Source organism: Sceloporus undulatus, chromosome 8, assembly GCF_019175285.1.
Source record: "Sceloporus undulatus isolate JIND9_A2432 ecotype Alabama chromosome 8, SceUnd_v1.1, whole genome shotgun sequence".
Taxonomy (NCBI): domain Eukaryota; kingdom Metazoa; phylum Chordata; class Lepidosauria; order Squamata; family Phrynosomatidae; genus Sceloporus; species Sceloporus undulatus.
The window spans coordinates 34,609,008-34,625,241 of record NC_056529.1 but is presented as its reverse complement, the minus strand read 5'-3'; the positions used below and the strand labels follow the sequence as shown (position 1 = coordinate 34,625,241).

Sequence of the window (16,234 nt, the reverse complement as noted above, 5' to 3'; positions counted from 1 at the left end):
CGCCTCCGACGCCTTTTCCGCCTCTTCCTCAGGAGCAGACCCGCAAGCCCCGCCCCCCGCGCCCATTGGCCGCTCCTCTCCATGCCCCGCCTCCTACTAGCCTCACTCCTACTCCTCGCTCCGCCCACAAGGGCCATCTCGGTTCCTGATTGGACGCCGCGGTCGCCAGCCGCGGTCGCTGCCTCGGCTGACAACACGACGCCTCATTGGTCAGCCCAGGCTCAGCCTCGCGTCCTCCCTCGTCTTCTCTGATAGGACGGAGGGAGCAAAGGAGGCGGGGCCCTTCCTTAAAATGTAGGCTTCTCATTGGGTGAGGGATACGTCGTGGTGAGAACGTAGCGCCCGCCCTCGCCCCAACGGCATTCTCTTTGGGCCAGGATATTGTCAATCATTGGTGGGAGGCGGGACTGACAGCCCCTGTTGCCTGGTCAGTGTTTGTGTCACTCAAGGCGACAAGGAAGGAAGGAGCGTCATCATGGAGAAGGCGACAGAAGGTGAGCGAGAGTTTCTATCCCGCTTTGGCTGCGTCCGCACTGCAATCAGTCAGTCAGTCAACACACTCCTTCCCTGGATGGCCCTCTGTCACTGGGATGCTTTGAGTGAGAGTTCCTGCCTGGCAGAAGGAGGAGGGGCTGGGCTGGGCCAGGGCCCTTCTTGGGTCTCTTCCAACTCTAGGGCTCTATGAGCAGCACAGTCCAAGAAAGAGGAGCAAAAGGGATCCGACAGAACAGGCCCTGATGCAGTGGCTAGTCCCAACTCTCTCGCTCCCGCTTCTCTTCTTCTTCCTTGCCCCGTTTAGCTCTCTCTGTCCTCTTGTCCCTTCCAGAGAGAGGCAACCTGGCTGGCGTTCAGCACATTGTTCTGGTGCTCTCAGGAAAAGGGGGAGTGGGGAAGAGCACCATTTCCACACAGCTGGCGTTGGCTCTGCGTGGGGCTGGGAAAAAGGTAGGTCCTGCTCCGTTATTTGCAGTGGTACTTAGTGACACATAGTATGCCTTCCTGGTGGCGTTTTTGGCCTATTCTGCTCCATAACAGCGTGGCACAGCCATTAGGGCAGCCATGCCACATCTACAAGGTTGGCACCATTTTACCTGCCATGAGTCAGTGCTACAGAGCATGGAAAGGCCTCTTCAATAGCCCTGTAATTCCATGTTGTGGCTTCCTTGATTGAATCAAGGAGCCTGTAATGTAGTCTCCCCCTTTAGCAAGCATGATCCTATTTCCTCACGGATCGTGTCATCTCCTGATACAGCCACAGCACAAGAGCCTCAGTTTGGCTTCCAGATAGTTTGGCCTTATTTGTCCTTTTAAACTGATGTGTCTTTTAACTGCCGCTGTTTGTTGATTGTCATCGTTCTCCGCCTCGATCCATGTGTTGAGGTGGATAAGAAATCAATATTACTATGGAGAGGAAAACAACACTTTAAGTGAGGTTTGAGCATGCTGATCAAGCATGGAATAATGATTGAATGTCAGGGCAGGAGGGATCAGCGCCTCAGAGAGAGTATCTTAGAACATTTCTGCATGGGGCACAGAATAGGAGTGTGTTACTGTCAGAGTGAGACCAGAATCTCAGAATCAATAGCACTTCATTGATAGCCCCAGAATCAGCAATTCCACATCACTCAGCTTCATAGCTGAGACTGACCCCTCCCAGCCAAGCCAATGCCTAAAAGCCCCCTTAGCTGAACTACTCCTCCCCAGCAAAAGCCCGCGCAAGAGAACCCCTCCTCCCCCTCACTGGTTCCCATCCTCCATGACTCCCCCCTGAGCTCCTCCTCTCCCATAACTGAAACTGCATTCCTAGCCCCTGAGAGCCAGGCCCTCAAGGACACCAGATAGCACCACCTGGCCCCACTTAGCACTACCCATCTCTGTCTCTAAAAGCCTATGCTGAAGCATATCCCATCCCCCATTATCCACAGATTCTAACCGTTTCATTGCTCCTTCTTCTTTCAAGATCCACTTAATATTATCTCCTACCTTAGCATTCATCACCACTTGCATCGGAACTATCACGCAGTTTGTTGGCCAACCTTTACTGATCAGGTTTGTACTGATCCATTGAAAAGTTTGTGAAGAAGGCTTCCTGTTTATATTCCAATGCAGGTTGGGATCCTGGATGTGGACCTCTGTGGCCCCAGCACCCCTCACATGCTCAATGCGCAGGACCAAGAGGTTCACCAGTGCGACGGCGGCTGGGTGCCAGTCTTCATTGACCAGGACAAAAGCATTGCCCTCATGTCAATTGGCTTCCTTCTGGAGAAGCAAGATGATGCTGTCGTATGGAGAGGACCAAAGAAAAATGGTACAAAATACTTTGGGCTTTTGTATTCCAAAAGAACAGATCTCTTATGATGATGAGACATAAAGCTAATCTCTGCAGGAACAGAAAAGGATTGTAAAACCCAGGGATGAAGCATGGAATGACCAAAAAGCTAGTTCAAATCAAAAGTTGAGTCACAGCCACTCTTGGTTTGTTGTTGCTGTTGTTGTTATTTGCTGGGATTTTTCCATGCCATGAGGCTGATTGCATGGAAAGAAAATTGGCATCCCAGACTCACCATGGTTGCCTTCCCCTGCTTTGAGCTGTTGATCTGAATTAGAAACTGGTGGATAGCAGTACAGTACCAGGCGCAAGTCCCCATTTATTGTTTTTGCCCAGGTTTGGTAGGTATAAGATTGCAGTGTTAACACTGCTGCATTGCAGTTATAATTACCACCACAATTAGTCCCAGTAGGTGATACATATGAAATAGTCCATTGTGAAGGTTTTTTAATGTTCCTAGTCAAAGAAAAGAAAGGAGAACCAGCTTTTGTATCTTCTTAGAAATGTATTCATCATCAGTCAGCAAAGCAAGTGGCTTTACTTGCACTGCTACACATATTGAATAAGAATGCCCTCCATGCCAATAGTTCTCATCCTGGATCTTTGGCCAGCATTCACAGCAAGGGAAAGGACAGCAGCAAGATTATTGCCATAGCGCCATGTGATGCTGTTTGTGTGGCATCAAGAAATGTGGAGAATGGTTGCTAGACTCTACTGCGTTCTTAGCCAAAATTATGTATTTTCCATACACTAATGTGTGCCTGTTTTATAGCTTTGATCAAGCAGTTCGTCACTGATGTCACCTGGGGAGAACTCGACTTCTTGGTTGTAGATACACCCCCCGGAACGTCTGATGAGCACATATCCGCAGTAGAGGCTCTTCGGCCTTATAAGCCTTTAGGGGCAATTCTGGTTACAACACCACAGGTAATGCCTCTGACTTGGCTTCTGCACTGTTTTTATCTATCTATTTATTTCATTTTCATGCCGCCTTTCTCCCAAAAAGGGTCCCATGGCAGCTCTCAATATAAACACCTGAATTTTAATTTTTTTGAAAAAAAAACACAGTTAAAACAGTATTGTTTTCTCTATTAGTTTTGCTAAACATGCTGAATTGATTGATTTAGGTAAACATAGATGGAGAAAGAAATAAAAGCAACTACAGTACAGACCACCTAAGTACGAAGAGGTGGACAATCTTTTCTGAAACAAATCTCCAAGATCAAGAATTAGTACTTATGGGAGACGTCAACTTCAATCTGATGGGAGACTAATGCTGCAAAGCTTAGACTCTCCAACAAATCTGATGTGCCTTGTAGATAATTTCATGTTTCAGTTTCCAGACACCAAACCTCTGTTGATGCAGCCTAGAATCACATTGGGTTTTTTAGCTGCTGCATCACACTGTTGACTCATGTTCAACTTGTGGTCTATTATGACTCCTAGATCCCTTTCCCATATAGTCTTGTTAAGCCAGGTGTCCCCCATCCTATATCATATGACTGTAAGAAGCCACATTGTGAACATAATATCTCTTCCGTATTCCAAGTATTCAGGGGGTATATGACATTTGAAAACATGGCTTCAGCACCATATCCACACTTCCGCGATTTCAAAGGTGCCACCAGATGATCCTCCTGTGCCTCCAATTCTTTGTGGGAAATTTAGGGACAGCTGCACAATGAGGACTGCTTACCTGTCCATTCCCTTCAGTGGGAATTTTCACATGGAGGTGCTTGACCTGGCTGACATCCTCTTCTACTTCCAATCCAAGAGGTTTTTGCCACTTTCCCCACAAACCGTAACATCTAATTCTCTTCTTTTTGCAGGCAGTGTCTGTGGGAGATGTGAGACGAGAACTGACATTCTGCAAGAAGACAGGATTGCGGGTCCTTGGGATTGTGGAGAATATGAGTGGCTTTGTCTGCCCACATTGTTCGGTGAGAGGCAGCAGCCAAACCAAACTTTACACATGCAACTTTAGCTAATGCCGGTGGCAAGTGTGCAGATTTTTTTCCAAGTTGTTGAAGGCAGTAGAAAACACAGTTGCCTGCACTTGGTGCTTCAGTTCACTTTAATCAGATTAAACAATATCTTTCCCCCAATAATTTACCTGGAACAGATACTAAGCTAAATGACGCGTAATTTCTTTACTCTGTTTTGAAAATCAGTGTTACCTGTCTATCCTTTGGTGCAGATCCGTATCTTAGGGGCATCCTATATATCCTGGAAGCTAAGCAATTTGAATACAGTTTTTAAATACTGTGTATACTTGTGTATAAGTCGAGGGCAAAACTTGGGGGCATGTAACAAAGGTTGTAAAGGATGAAGCAAAGGTAAACAGTGCTAAAGAACTTTAAAATTCCAGCAAGTATAACTAATTGGGTATACCCTAAAGGTTAGATAGATGAGTAGGGAACTATGGTAAATGGTGCTCCTACCCTGATTCAAAAGGAACCTGTCCCCTTTGTATAGATCTGGTTTGCCCAGGAATATCCTCCAGTGCATAACAAGTCTAAACCGCCTCATTCCTACATCATTGTTTCATCTTTGCATTGGAACTCCTTGCCTAACTGGTTCTGTGCATAAAACAAGGACCTGGTTTTCAACCTCCTTCCTAACAACTACAGCAATGTGTTGTCATATAATAGGTCAAGAGGAAAAGGAGACTGGTCTCCACACACTTTTTGATGGTCTGAATTTATTCTTAAAAAGCCCAATGCATTTTGGCCTATACATGAACTGATCAGCCTTCTTCAGGGGCTACATTAAAAATAAATACAAATGCACATATTAGCTTAAAATATTTTATAAAGGCACAACACATAAATAGAAATATTATGCTTATAAACTATCTTGAGGATATTTGATTTATTTATACGTTTTGGCAGATGGTCGGAAATGTGGGAGGGCCTAGAGAATGGGATGGGATCAGTCATTTTGAGCAGCTCCAACACTTTGCATCAGACCTCAGGTTTTGGATGCTGGAAAAGAAAGTTCATTATGATGAAGAAGTAGAAAGGGTTTTTGGGTTGACATCTTTGACACCAAGAGGTCTGGATCTCATTTCAACTAATGTAAGGCCATCCCATCCCACACATAAAAACCCTAAACAGAATACAGAGACAAGTGTCCAAATAATACAACCAAACAGTCATGATCCCACCTCTGTCCCCTCAGAGACTGATATGGAAGGATATTTGTCAGTCCAACAAAGGATGGAACCATTCCTTATATCGTAGACCCCATTCGTCATGATTGCAAAGCAGACATCACTTTGGGAAAGGGATGATACTACAACATCCCAAAAGCATCCTTCATTAATCTCATTGTTATCTCATTATTCACATCAGGAATGGGAAGTCCTGTGGCCCTTCAAATGCCAATAGACTCCACAAGATAACTCCAAATGATGACCAAATCATCAAGGATGCTGGGATCTGTGGCCCAGCAACTCTTGGAGGATCACAGATTCCTCAGCTCTGGTTTACATTCTTTCCATAAAGTATCTATTGCCACCTGTCTCTGCAACCAAGCTTCTTCTTTTATTCCAGGAATGCACAAATCTCTTTTCCAAAGGAGGTGGACAAGAACTGGCTGATCATGCTGGGGTGCCATTCCTTGGTGAGTACTTTAATGAATCCACGATCGCCTTAGAAAAGGTTTAAAGAGGAAGGTAACAGAGATGGAGATAATAAAGAAGCGGAATAGGGGACCTGTTAATAAGTTTTTGTAATAGGAGATGGTGCAAAAATGACTTTTTTGGAGTGGTTTGGATATGCTGTAAGCAGAACGTTGGTCATGATTTAATTTTTTTAATCTAATATTCTCTCACCTAACGATGTTCAAGTTGTGTTAAGCCCACTAGTTATGAGATATAATAATTACCTTAATTTCAGGTGCGCCACGGTTTCTTTCATGGTATTAGTTTTGCGACCAAGTAACCATACTGTCATAGTATTACACACTTCTTTAATAGAAGAAAAAAAGCACTTACTTAGAAAATAAGATGAGGATGTTAAAAGAAATGAAAAGAGGAATACTGTACAAGTAAGCTGTAGAAGATCACCTATATGATAAGAAATTTGTATAAGGGGTGAACTTTTTTTGGGGGGGGGAAGGAGGAAAGATTATTCTTTGTAGAATATTGGAGAATTTGCAACTATGCTTTTTAATGTTCTTTGTCTTTGTAACGCAACCCTGGTGGACAAGCATATTTAGGATCATGGATCATGGCTTTTTTCTCTTTACCAACCTAGCATCCAGAAAATTTGAATACACAGTAGTATATTAGTTGCACCAAATGATGGGGCTGATAGTGTTATGGTGCGTCCATTTACTATTTATTTCACCTCTGTACTTGAAATCTCCCACCTTCTGTAACTTTTTGCAACTTTGCCCCCTCACATAGGTTGTGTGCCCTTGGACCCGCAGCTCAGCCAGAGTTTGGAAGCAGGCAGAGACTTCCTCCAAGAATTTCCTAAGAGTTTGGCCTTCCCTGCGCTTGCCAGTATCGCCCAACATATTTTGACTGCAGCATCCAGCTCCTGAAGTGAGAAACGAGGCAGGAATCTACTCCCACAATGCCTCCTTTGGGCATGAAGGAACTCAACAAAGCAAGAGAAGCAGTGAATTTGGAAGAGGCTTGATTTGATCCAAGCAGCTTGCCTGCAGCTCTGTTTCCCTTCTGGATGAGTGGCTGTAATGTCTGCACAGACCATTCTTTAGATCATTTTGAACTTTGCATTTAGCATTTCAGCTGGCAGTAACAGTATAGTCAGTTCCTGTTTTGGTCCAACAGGCTAGAAACTCATTCATAATTCATAATCACACAGAGCTGGGTATTACTAGTGGGACTGTGAGACATTTGGTACTCTTGCTCTTGCCCTCTCTCCACCACCTTGACATTTATTATTATTATTATTAACTTTTATTGAAGCCTTATGTGTTCAGTTGTTATCCTAACAAAAACCTTACTCATTTGTGTCACATGGAAATTGGTGCTCTGGAGAATTAATTATGACTCAGGGAATTTTAGGTACCCAACATCTATTAAACAGGATTTTGTTGCTATTGTGGTGTGTACATGTTTGTCCCATTTTTTTTTAGTTATGCGTGAATGATATTGAATCAATGTCTTTCCACAAAAAGCAGTAGCAATAGTTTTTACATTTCTATGCGGCTTTATAGTAAACTCAGCACTCTCTAAGAGGTTTACAATCTGTAATCCAATTGCTCCCAACAAGCTGGGTATTCCTTTACCGACCTACGAAAGAATGGAAGGCTGAGTCAACCTGGAGCCCTCTGGGATCGAATTCACAACATTGTGGCTACAGTACCAGCATTTAACCATCGCACCACCAGAGAACTAGAATTTCATTCTTGGACTGCCAGCTTGTCTTATCTGAACTGCAGCCTGAAATGTATATATAAAGGAAAGATGTCTGCCTTTTGATTGGCCTTGACTGCTTCCCAAGTGCTAAATCAGTTTTACTGTGTTCAGTGTAATATATTAATATATCTTCTTGAAGAGATGGAGACCTGTGGTCAGTGTCTGCTTCAGGTCACCATTTCTTTGTCGCAAAGGCAGTTGTAAAATTCTGTGTTGAACTAGTAGTGGGAAAGTTTTTTCCTCTGGGTACAATTCAAAGGGAAGTTCTGCAGAGATAGGAAATGTATGGCCCTCCAATATTGGACTGCAGCTCCCTTCCTTCACCATTGCCTATACTGCCATGGGTTTATGGAAGCTGCAATCCAACAACATCTGGAAGGACGTATGTTTCCCAAGACTTGGTCTGTGGCACATTCCTAATTGAAACGAATAAGGTGCACAAGAACATTTTAGAACTTGCACAGAGGAAGGGGCCACTTTCTTGGACCCTCTAGTTCGTAGGCAAATATTGATGTACTCTGACTGAATTAAAGAGCAACACATTATTACATATTTGTCGTAATGTGTTTATTGTTACTGATGAGTACTCGCATTACTCTCAATTATATATATATTTAAATTTTACCAAAAATATAATTAAAGAAGACTTCCCCAAGCCCTCCAATTAATATTTCTCAGATGGCTATATGACCTTCTACATTAATGTATCTTTATGTATTCCTAGCTATGTAGCAGAGGCACTAAGAAACCCAGTTACTGAATTATGAAGATGTGCAATGCTTAGCGGAATTGATGTGTGCAGATCATGTTGAGCATGCATTGAGAATTTTGATGACTCTATTACATAGTAACGTAACAGCAGCTCTCTACTGGATTTGGATATTGCAATACTAGGCAATTGTAGTTCACGCAGATGTAAGTCCACTTAAGAAGCAAATGATGTTTTTAACATTGACTTTCAGCTCTGTAAGGGACACGTAAACCATATTTAATATACCTTCTATAGATTCTAATCAAGTGAAGAAATGGCATTGGATGTTTTTACAATGTCCTTAAATGCAGAGGCTTCATTCAGGTTTCACAGTTCTATCTATTGTTTTAAAAACAAAAGGGGCCCTCTGTAACGTTGATTAACCTGTTTTGGTTCATTGTGTAAAATGGATGGGAATCATGCAGCCCTCAAGTGATGTTGAACTGCAAGTCTTAGCATTTATCAGCATTGGAACTGCTGCACTGGGAGGGCTGCATGATTTCCACCTCTGTACGAAAACTGCTTAGCATTAGTATTTTGTTAAAAGTGCCCCCCAGTGCATTTCCCACAATGATGCAGAATTTTAAAGCTGTTTTCCCACAAGGTAGAAACATTTTGTTTCAGAGTAAGATAGAATAAGCTGGATTTGCTTTCCTTTTTTCCATCCGCTAAGCGTGAGTCAACAAAGCAGTCCTGAATACTCTATTAAGCAATCAGCAGCAACAATGTTGAATATTGATCAAGGTGATTTTGCCCATTGGAATCAACAGTGTGGAACTTGCTTCAGGCTAATTCTTTTGCATAGTCCTAAAAAATTATCATCCCAAAAGAGGATGTGATTGCAGTAAATTGATATCTGCTGATTTATATGTAAGTGTGCACATTTAAAAACAATTATACTTTAGTTAAAACTATCATACATCTTCTCATAGTGGAAAGACTAGCAAGGATGCCCAGTCATTTTCTTGTTCGGGTGGTGACTTAGTTGGGCAGCCTCCAGGTCTTTGGACTTTCTCTTCTTAGGTTTCTTTGCCATTTTGCCTGGATGCCCCTTCAAACAGAAACTCTTCTAGAACATGACCACATAGCCCGAAAAACCCACAAAAAACTATGGATGCTGGCCAGGAAAGCCTTCAACTTCATAGACCTTTTATTGTTGCTGCTGTGTGCCTTCAAGTCCTTTCCAACTTGTGGCGACCCTAAGGCAAACCTATCATGGAGTTTTCTTGGCCAGATTTGTTCAGAGGAGGTTTGCCATTGCCTTCCTTTGAAGCTGAGAGTATGTGACTTGTTCAGAGTCACTCAGTGGGTTTCATGGGCAAGCTAAGAATCGAACCCTGGTCTCCATGTCAATGACCAAATTCAGTTTCAGGGCTGCTGAAAAATAAGTCATAAATGACTTGAAGGCAATATAGTCAATCTTAACGCATCCACGGATTCAACCCACCACAGTTCAAAAATATTCATTAAAATGTTGATGATATTTTTGCTGCATTCCATTGGTAGGTGGACTGAGACCTCAAGAAAGCTTGCTTTAGTCCCAGAGCCTGAGATTTCCCCATTCTTGCTCTAGTGTTATGTTATCCAGCTCTTATGGAACAGCAAGAGATTCAGGGTGTAAAGGAGACGGGATATCCAACAGTAAGGTTTAAAAAAGTATAGGGCCTGAAATCATTTGGAAGTAAGCAAGTGGAATACCAGTACTTAGCACTCTGCAAAATAACTTTCTTGGATGTCCCGCAGGTCAAGTCCTGCCACGTCCCCGGGGCTTATGCAAGTGATGTTGTTGTAGGTGTAGACAGGAAGATCCCCTTCCGTGATGGACTGCATGTATCGCAGGACCACGCTGGGGTGCTGCAAGGCAAAGTCCCTTAATTCTTTTAGGGAGCAATTGCACTGCCAATTGTTCCCTTCCAACCAAAGCTGGACGAGTGTAGGGCTAGGGCTTAGCCATCCCAAGGGGAAGGTTCTCAATGAATTGTTTCTGACATTCAGATATTCCAGTTTTGAGAAGGATGTGAAGACACCGCTGTCCAGTGTTTCCAGACAGTTGTTGGAGAGGTCAAGCCAGGAGAGACGTGGAAGTGGAGCAAAAGCGTCAGGGGAGATTTCCAGCAATTGGTTTGAAGAAAGGAGAAGGTATTCCAAATTTCTGAGGCCAGTAAATTGATTGGGAGAGAGTCGGCTCAGGCGATTGTGCTTGAGGTCCAGGTCGAGGAGTTCATGCAAGTTATTCAGGCTGTTCTCCTCAATCATGGAGATCATGTTGTGTTGCAAGAAGAGCCTTCGCAAGCTGGAAAGATTTGCAAACATTTGTGGTCTGATCCTACTGAGGCAGCTGTTTTCCAGGTGAAGGCTGTGCAGTTGGTTGAGACCCCTGAAAGTACAGTCTGGAAGAGTCTTAAGGCAATTCCCAGAAAGGTTCATAACTGCCACTTTAGAGAGTCCAAGAAATGCTCCAGTCCTGATCTCTTCAATCTGATTGTCATTGAGAGCAAGAACCTCCAGCTGGTTTAGTTTGTCAAATCCCCTCTCCAGCAAATTTCGAATCATATTGTTTCCAAGCTGCAGTTCCTCCAAGGAATGGAGATCTTTGAATATTTTTGGCCCTAGGCCCGTAATGGAATTTCTGGAGAGACGCAAGACACGCAGGCTTGAAAGGCCCAGGAACGTGTCTTCAAATAAAGTGGTTAAGCGGTTGTGAGACAGGTCCAGCCATCTCAGAGACTTCATCCCCACAAAGGCCCGGGGGGCAATGGCATTGATCTGGTTCTGATTCAAGTAGAGCTTCTGCAGCTTTTGAAGCCTGGAAAAGATGTTGCTTTTGATACCCTTGAGTGAATTCCCACTTAAGTCAAGTTCTCTCAGCTCACTGAGACTGAGAAACAGTTGATGCTGGAGATAGTGCAATTTGTTCCCAGCCAAAATCAGCTCCCTTAGATTGGGTAAATCGTGAAAGACTTTGTCTGGCAGAACCACCAAGGAGTTCCATCCAAGATTCAAGTACCAGAGGTTAGAAAGCCCAGCAAACACACCTTCTTCAATCTTGCTAAACTGGTTGTTATTGAGCCGTAAGGAAACCAAGTTCTGAAGGTGCAGGAAGATGTTCGGCGTCAACAACTTTAGTCGGTTGCGTTCGAGAATCAAGGAATACAATGCTTCCAAGCCATGAAAGGTGTGCTGTTCAATATTTATCAAATGGCTGCCCTGTAGATTGAGAAATTCCAAGCTGGAGAGGTTTCTGAAAGCAAGAGCGGGCAAGGAAGTAAAATTGTTGCCATCCAACCATAGCATCTTCACCCCTGTGGGCAAATTTTCAGGCAGCTTTGTGAGCTTCTGGGTGCTGCACTGGACGCTCAGCTCATCGTTCCAGTCTTCATAACTACAGCTGCAGGGGGCAGGGCACTTTTGGTTTTCAGGAGTGGTGTGTTCTTTGGCAGCTTCTCCTTCAGGTTGCAGAGACCTGGCTGCCAAGGCCCAGATGAGTGTCAGCACCAATACCACTTCTGTGGACAGATAATAAAACAGAAGCTATCAAACTGGAGCTGTATTCATACTGCACAATTTGAGAACCACCTGGGCTCCATCCAATGGAATCATCACTTCAGTTATTGCCATTTTTTGTAGACAGGCTGGAAAGTCCAAAGATTATGGACCCCAGGATTCTGTAGGATGGAGCCATGGTGGTTCAACTGTACAATTGTGTAGACACACCTGGGAACAAAAGATCAGGGATGGTAGTACAAAGTGCTACTGAACAAAGTTTGAAAACAGGGCCAACATCCGAGGCTGAAAGTGTTGCCCTGCCAAGATTCACATCCAGGAATGGGCCTGGTGTTGATTCCAGTAATCCCTGGCATGTGTTTACCGTAATCTCTCGAAGCACATCAGTAGGGAAAACAATGCTAAGAGAGAACATGGAAAATCCACTTTGTCTTGGTTTTTCCATGTGAATCATGTGCAGAGGGGGATGGCAAGTGAATGAGGAATGAGAATAGTAATGGTGGCAAAGAGGTATATTTCCCCAGGAAAGTGATCTATTTAAGGCAGGTTGAACCTGTTCAGAGTTTGGAAGTGTTATTGTTATACAACAACCAGAGTCTCCTAGGTGTCCTGGCTGGCTGTAGGGGTATGGGGTTGTAGTTTTTAAAAGTAATGTTTCTAAACTAGTTCTGTCCAAACAAAACCCTGCCTTGTAGGGCAACAGCTTTAATTTTTTAAAACTATTTTTCTACACCTCACGATTGTGGAATACAACTATGTGAAAGATTATTAGAACCTGTACTTCTAAGCTAGTAAGCACAGATACAAGCTAGACAGTGATGCTGATGGGGATTTTAGGAATTTGTGATTTAATGGTACCTTTTTATGTATTTATGTAAGATTGTTAACTGCCCTGGGCAGTTATAAAAGAAAAAAGTCTAACTTAAAACTAGGAACAAGATGTTAAATAAAGAAATTAGTTAAGTAAAACAGTATGTCAAAACTGACTAATAAATAAAGAAATGTAAAATTCTTTTATTATAAGATATGAAAAAGTAACAGAAGGAGATTTACGAGGTGCACAAATGATTATTTGAAAGATGCATAGTCACAATACTATCAAACATTGATTGGTATAATAAGTGGATTGAACAAAGAAACAGTGCTGATTTTAGGAAGAATATACAGCCGGCCCTTCTTATACGCGGATTTCTTACACACGGATTCAAGCATCCATGGTTTGAAAATGTTCAAAAAAAGTATAAAATTCAAATATCAAACCTTGATTTTCCATTTTTTATAAGGGACACCATTTTACTATGTCATTGAATTTAATGGGACTTGAACATCCATGGATTTTGTTATCCACGGGGGATAAATCTGTGCATAAATCAAGGGTAAAATTTAGGAGCATGTCACAAAGGATCTAAAGGATGAGGAAAAGGAAAATAATGCCTAACTTACATAATTCCAGCAGGCATAATTGTTTATACTCACGCTAAAGGTGGATGGATAAGAAATGGGGCTTCCAGGACAGATTACACTCTTGCTTTTCACTAAGAGGGGATCGTTTCTTTTTGAATTAAATTACAGTACTGACATTGAACCATGGATAAATCGACACAAGTTTTTTGGGGTCAATTTTTGGACTAACATTTCTAGACGTATACATAAGCACATACAGTACTTCTGCTGGTCAGGATTTGACTGGCAACCGTCACCCAGAGGACATATTTATCGGCCACCTTTAGACTCTGGAATGACCTGCTGGGATAGATTTGACAGCTACACATGCTGTCTGCATTTAAAACACCACTAAAGACCTCCGGCAGGCCTACCCAGTTGATTTTAAAACTATGAATTTTAAAATGGTATTTTAAATGTAATGTTGGATGGTTTTAATGTGTCCTATGTTTATGTTTACACCAGCGTGGGATAGTGGTTTGAGTGTTGGACTACGACTTGAGGTCAGGGTTCGAATCCCCACTCAGCCATAGAAACCCGGTGGGTGACTTGGGGCAAGTCACACTTTGTCGTTCTCAGAAGGCAATGACAAACCTCCTCTGAACCGATCATTCCAAGAAAACCCCATGAAAGGTTTGCCTTAGGGTTGCTTTAAGTGAGAAACAACTTGAAGGCACACAACAACAACATTTATGCGTCTTAACTTATGTGTTTAAGTGGTGTTATGTGTTTTAATATGTTGTATCCCAGCCTAAAGCCTTGGGGAGAGGTGGGTAAGAAATTGTTGTTGTTGTTAATATGCTAATGGCAATGGAAAGAAGAATGTCTCCTTCCAATCCTATGTAGAGAAGCTAAGTGGACTGGCAGTTTACCTGCATGGTGACAATACAACACAATCTGCCTCCATACCTGAAGGCATCAGATTTCATCAAGCTCTTTTTTCCCTCAGAGCTCAGCAAACGTAATTTTAAGAAACTTCTACTTATCCCGGCCAACAGTTGATGGATTCTGAGAGTAATAGTCCAAACCACCCCCCCCCCCAGCCAACTTTTCCCAGGTCTAACCTTCCTCCCAGAGCTTGATGCAGCAAGAAAAGGCAAACACAAAATGTGCAGAAAAACATCTTCATGTTTTGCCCTCTTTCCCACTACAGACCTTTTCCAGCATCAGGTGAGTGCATCTCATGTATTTCCAGGTAGAAATTTTAATCTCATAGCTCTAAAGGAATATTCAGAGAATGGGTAGAAATGTTCTTTTTCTTACCTTTTCTCATTTTTTTTTCTGTCTCGCAAAAGCATGGAAAGGTATTTAATGCCACAAGCCCAGGCAAGGTCTGCTCTGTGTATTCTCACCCACCCCCCACTTGAAGCTCATGGAGCAATACAGCTGCAGCCACCTTGACGCTTGGCCAGCCGTCCGTCTGGCTATCTTTTAACCCATCAGGGACTGGTTAGGAATGTCCACTGATGCTGATGGATGTACAAGCAGCTGCTATCCTAATGTGGAGGTCCCAGAGGCATTGCATATGGATATTTTTGCAAACAAGCTAGTAAAATGTGGGCTAGACAATGCAACTGTTTGGTGGATTTGTAACTGGTTGACTGGCTGAACCCAAAGGGTGTTCAGCAATGGTTCCCCTTCATCTTGGAGATAAGTGACTAGTGGGGTGCCACAGGGTATCCACGGCTTGCACAAAATAATAGAGAGCATGCTTATCAAATTTGCAGTTGGCAGAGGACAGGATTAAAATTCAAAATGACTTTAATAGATTAGAAAGGTAGGCCAAAACTAACAAAATGAAATTCAACACAGAGAAATGTAAGGTACTGCACTTAGGGCAGAAAAATGAAATGCACAGATACAGGATGGGGAATACCTGTCTTAAGGAGATTACTTGTGAAAGGGATATAGGAGTTCTAGTAGACCACAAGTTGAACATGAGTCAACAGCGTGATGTGGCAACTAAAAAAGCCAATGCGATTCTAGGTTGCATCAACAGAAGTATAGTGTCTAGATCAAGGGAAGTAATAGTAGCACTGTATTCTGCTTTGGTCAGGCCCCACCTGGAATATTGTGTCTAGTTCTGGGCTCCACAATTAAAAAGGATGTTGAGAAACTGGAGCATGTCCAAAGGAGGGCAACTAAAATGGTGAAGGGTCTGGAAACCATGAAGCCCTATGAGGAATGACTTAGGGAGCTAGGTATGTTTAGTCTGGAGAAGAGATGGTTAAGAGGTGATACGATAGCCCTGTTTAAATATTTGAAGGGGTGTCACATTGAGGATGGAGCAATCTTGTTTTCTGCTGGATGCAAGCTACAGGAAAGGAGATTCCACCTCAGCATTAGGAGGAACTTCCTAACAGTAAGAGCTGTTCAACAATGGAACATACTTCCTTGCAGAGTGATGAAGTCTCCTTCTTTGGAGGTCTTTAAACAGAGGTTGAATGGCCATCTGTCAGGAATAATAATAATAATAATAGGTTTTATTTATATACCGCCCAATCACTGGGAATCCGAGCGGTTTACAATAGAGGGGATAACAGACAGTTCCCTGCCAACAGGCTTACAATCTAAAAGACACGACACAAAAGGAGAAGGGATTGGTGAGGGGGGGAGGGAATCAGGTCCAGCATTCTTCTCTCCCTCTGAGGCCTGGACCAAGGCAGATGGATCAGAGGGAGGGCTCTTCTTCTTCAGGCTAACCCCTGATGGTACTGGGCCAGCCTACTCTCTCCCTCAGAGGCCGAAAGATGACAGTTGGGGAGGGAGGAGCATCTTTCTTCAGGCTAGCCCCTGATGGTACTGGGCCAGCCTA

At 43.1% G+C, this 16,234-nt stretch overlaps 2 protein-coding genes across 4 annotated transcripts; one reads left to right on the top strand and one right to left on the bottom strand.

The window, feature by feature from the left end:
- Positions 1-358: 358 nt before the first annotated feature.
- Positions 359-7,402, top strand: NUBP2 (nucleotide binding protein 2). 3 transcript variants are annotated; one of them, XR_006100529.1, is made up of 7 exons: positions 359-494; positions 827-945; positions 2,110-2,308; positions 3,102-3,256; positions 4,159-4,269; positions 5,683-5,953; positions 6,741-6,819. XR_006100529.1 is itself a non-coding variant. In XM_042437812.1 (7 exons), the coding sequence occupies exons 1-7, from the start codon at positions 476-478 to the stop codon at positions 6,878-6,880; spliced, it is 813 nt and encodes a 270-aa protein (XP_042293746.1). In that variant the 5' UTR covers positions 359-475; the 3' UTR covers positions 6,881-7,402. The 3 variants fall into 3 exon arrangements, 2 of the variants coding, with proteins under 2 accessions (XP_042293746.1, XP_042293747.1); XM_042437812.1 differs by having other exon boundaries at positions 5,884-5,953; positions 6,741-7,402; XM_042437813.1 differs by lacking the exon at positions 827-945 and having other exon boundaries at positions 408-494; positions 5,884-5,953; positions 6,741-7,402.
- A 2,293-nt stretch (positions 7,403-9,695) lies between these two features.
- On the bottom strand, positions 9,696-15,105 carry IGFALS (insulin like growth factor binding protein acid labile subunit). Its single transcript, XM_042437810.1, has 2 exons — positions 14,683-15,105; positions 9,696-11,978 (listed from the first exon to the last, which is right to left on the bottom strand). The coding sequence occupies exons 1-2, from the start codon at positions 14,690-14,692 to the stop codon at positions 10,177-10,179; spliced, it is 1,812 nt and encodes a 603-aa protein (XP_042293744.1). The 5' UTR covers positions 14,693-15,105; the 3' UTR covers positions 9,696-10,176.
- Between the last annotated feature and the right edge of the window lie 1,129 nt (positions 15,106-16,234).

Bases quoted from the DNA above. Each gene is read 5' to 3' on its own strand.
- NUBP2 (XM_042437812.1), top strand. The intron at 946-2,109 runs GTAGGTCCTGCT...ATTCCAATGCAG, and splicing joins TGCGTGGGGCTGGGAAAAAG to GTTGGGATCCTGGATGTGGA. The intron at 4,270-5,883 runs GTGAGAGGCAGC...CTTTTATTCCAG, and splicing joins TTGTCTGCCCACATTGTTCG to GAATGCACAAATCTCTTTTC.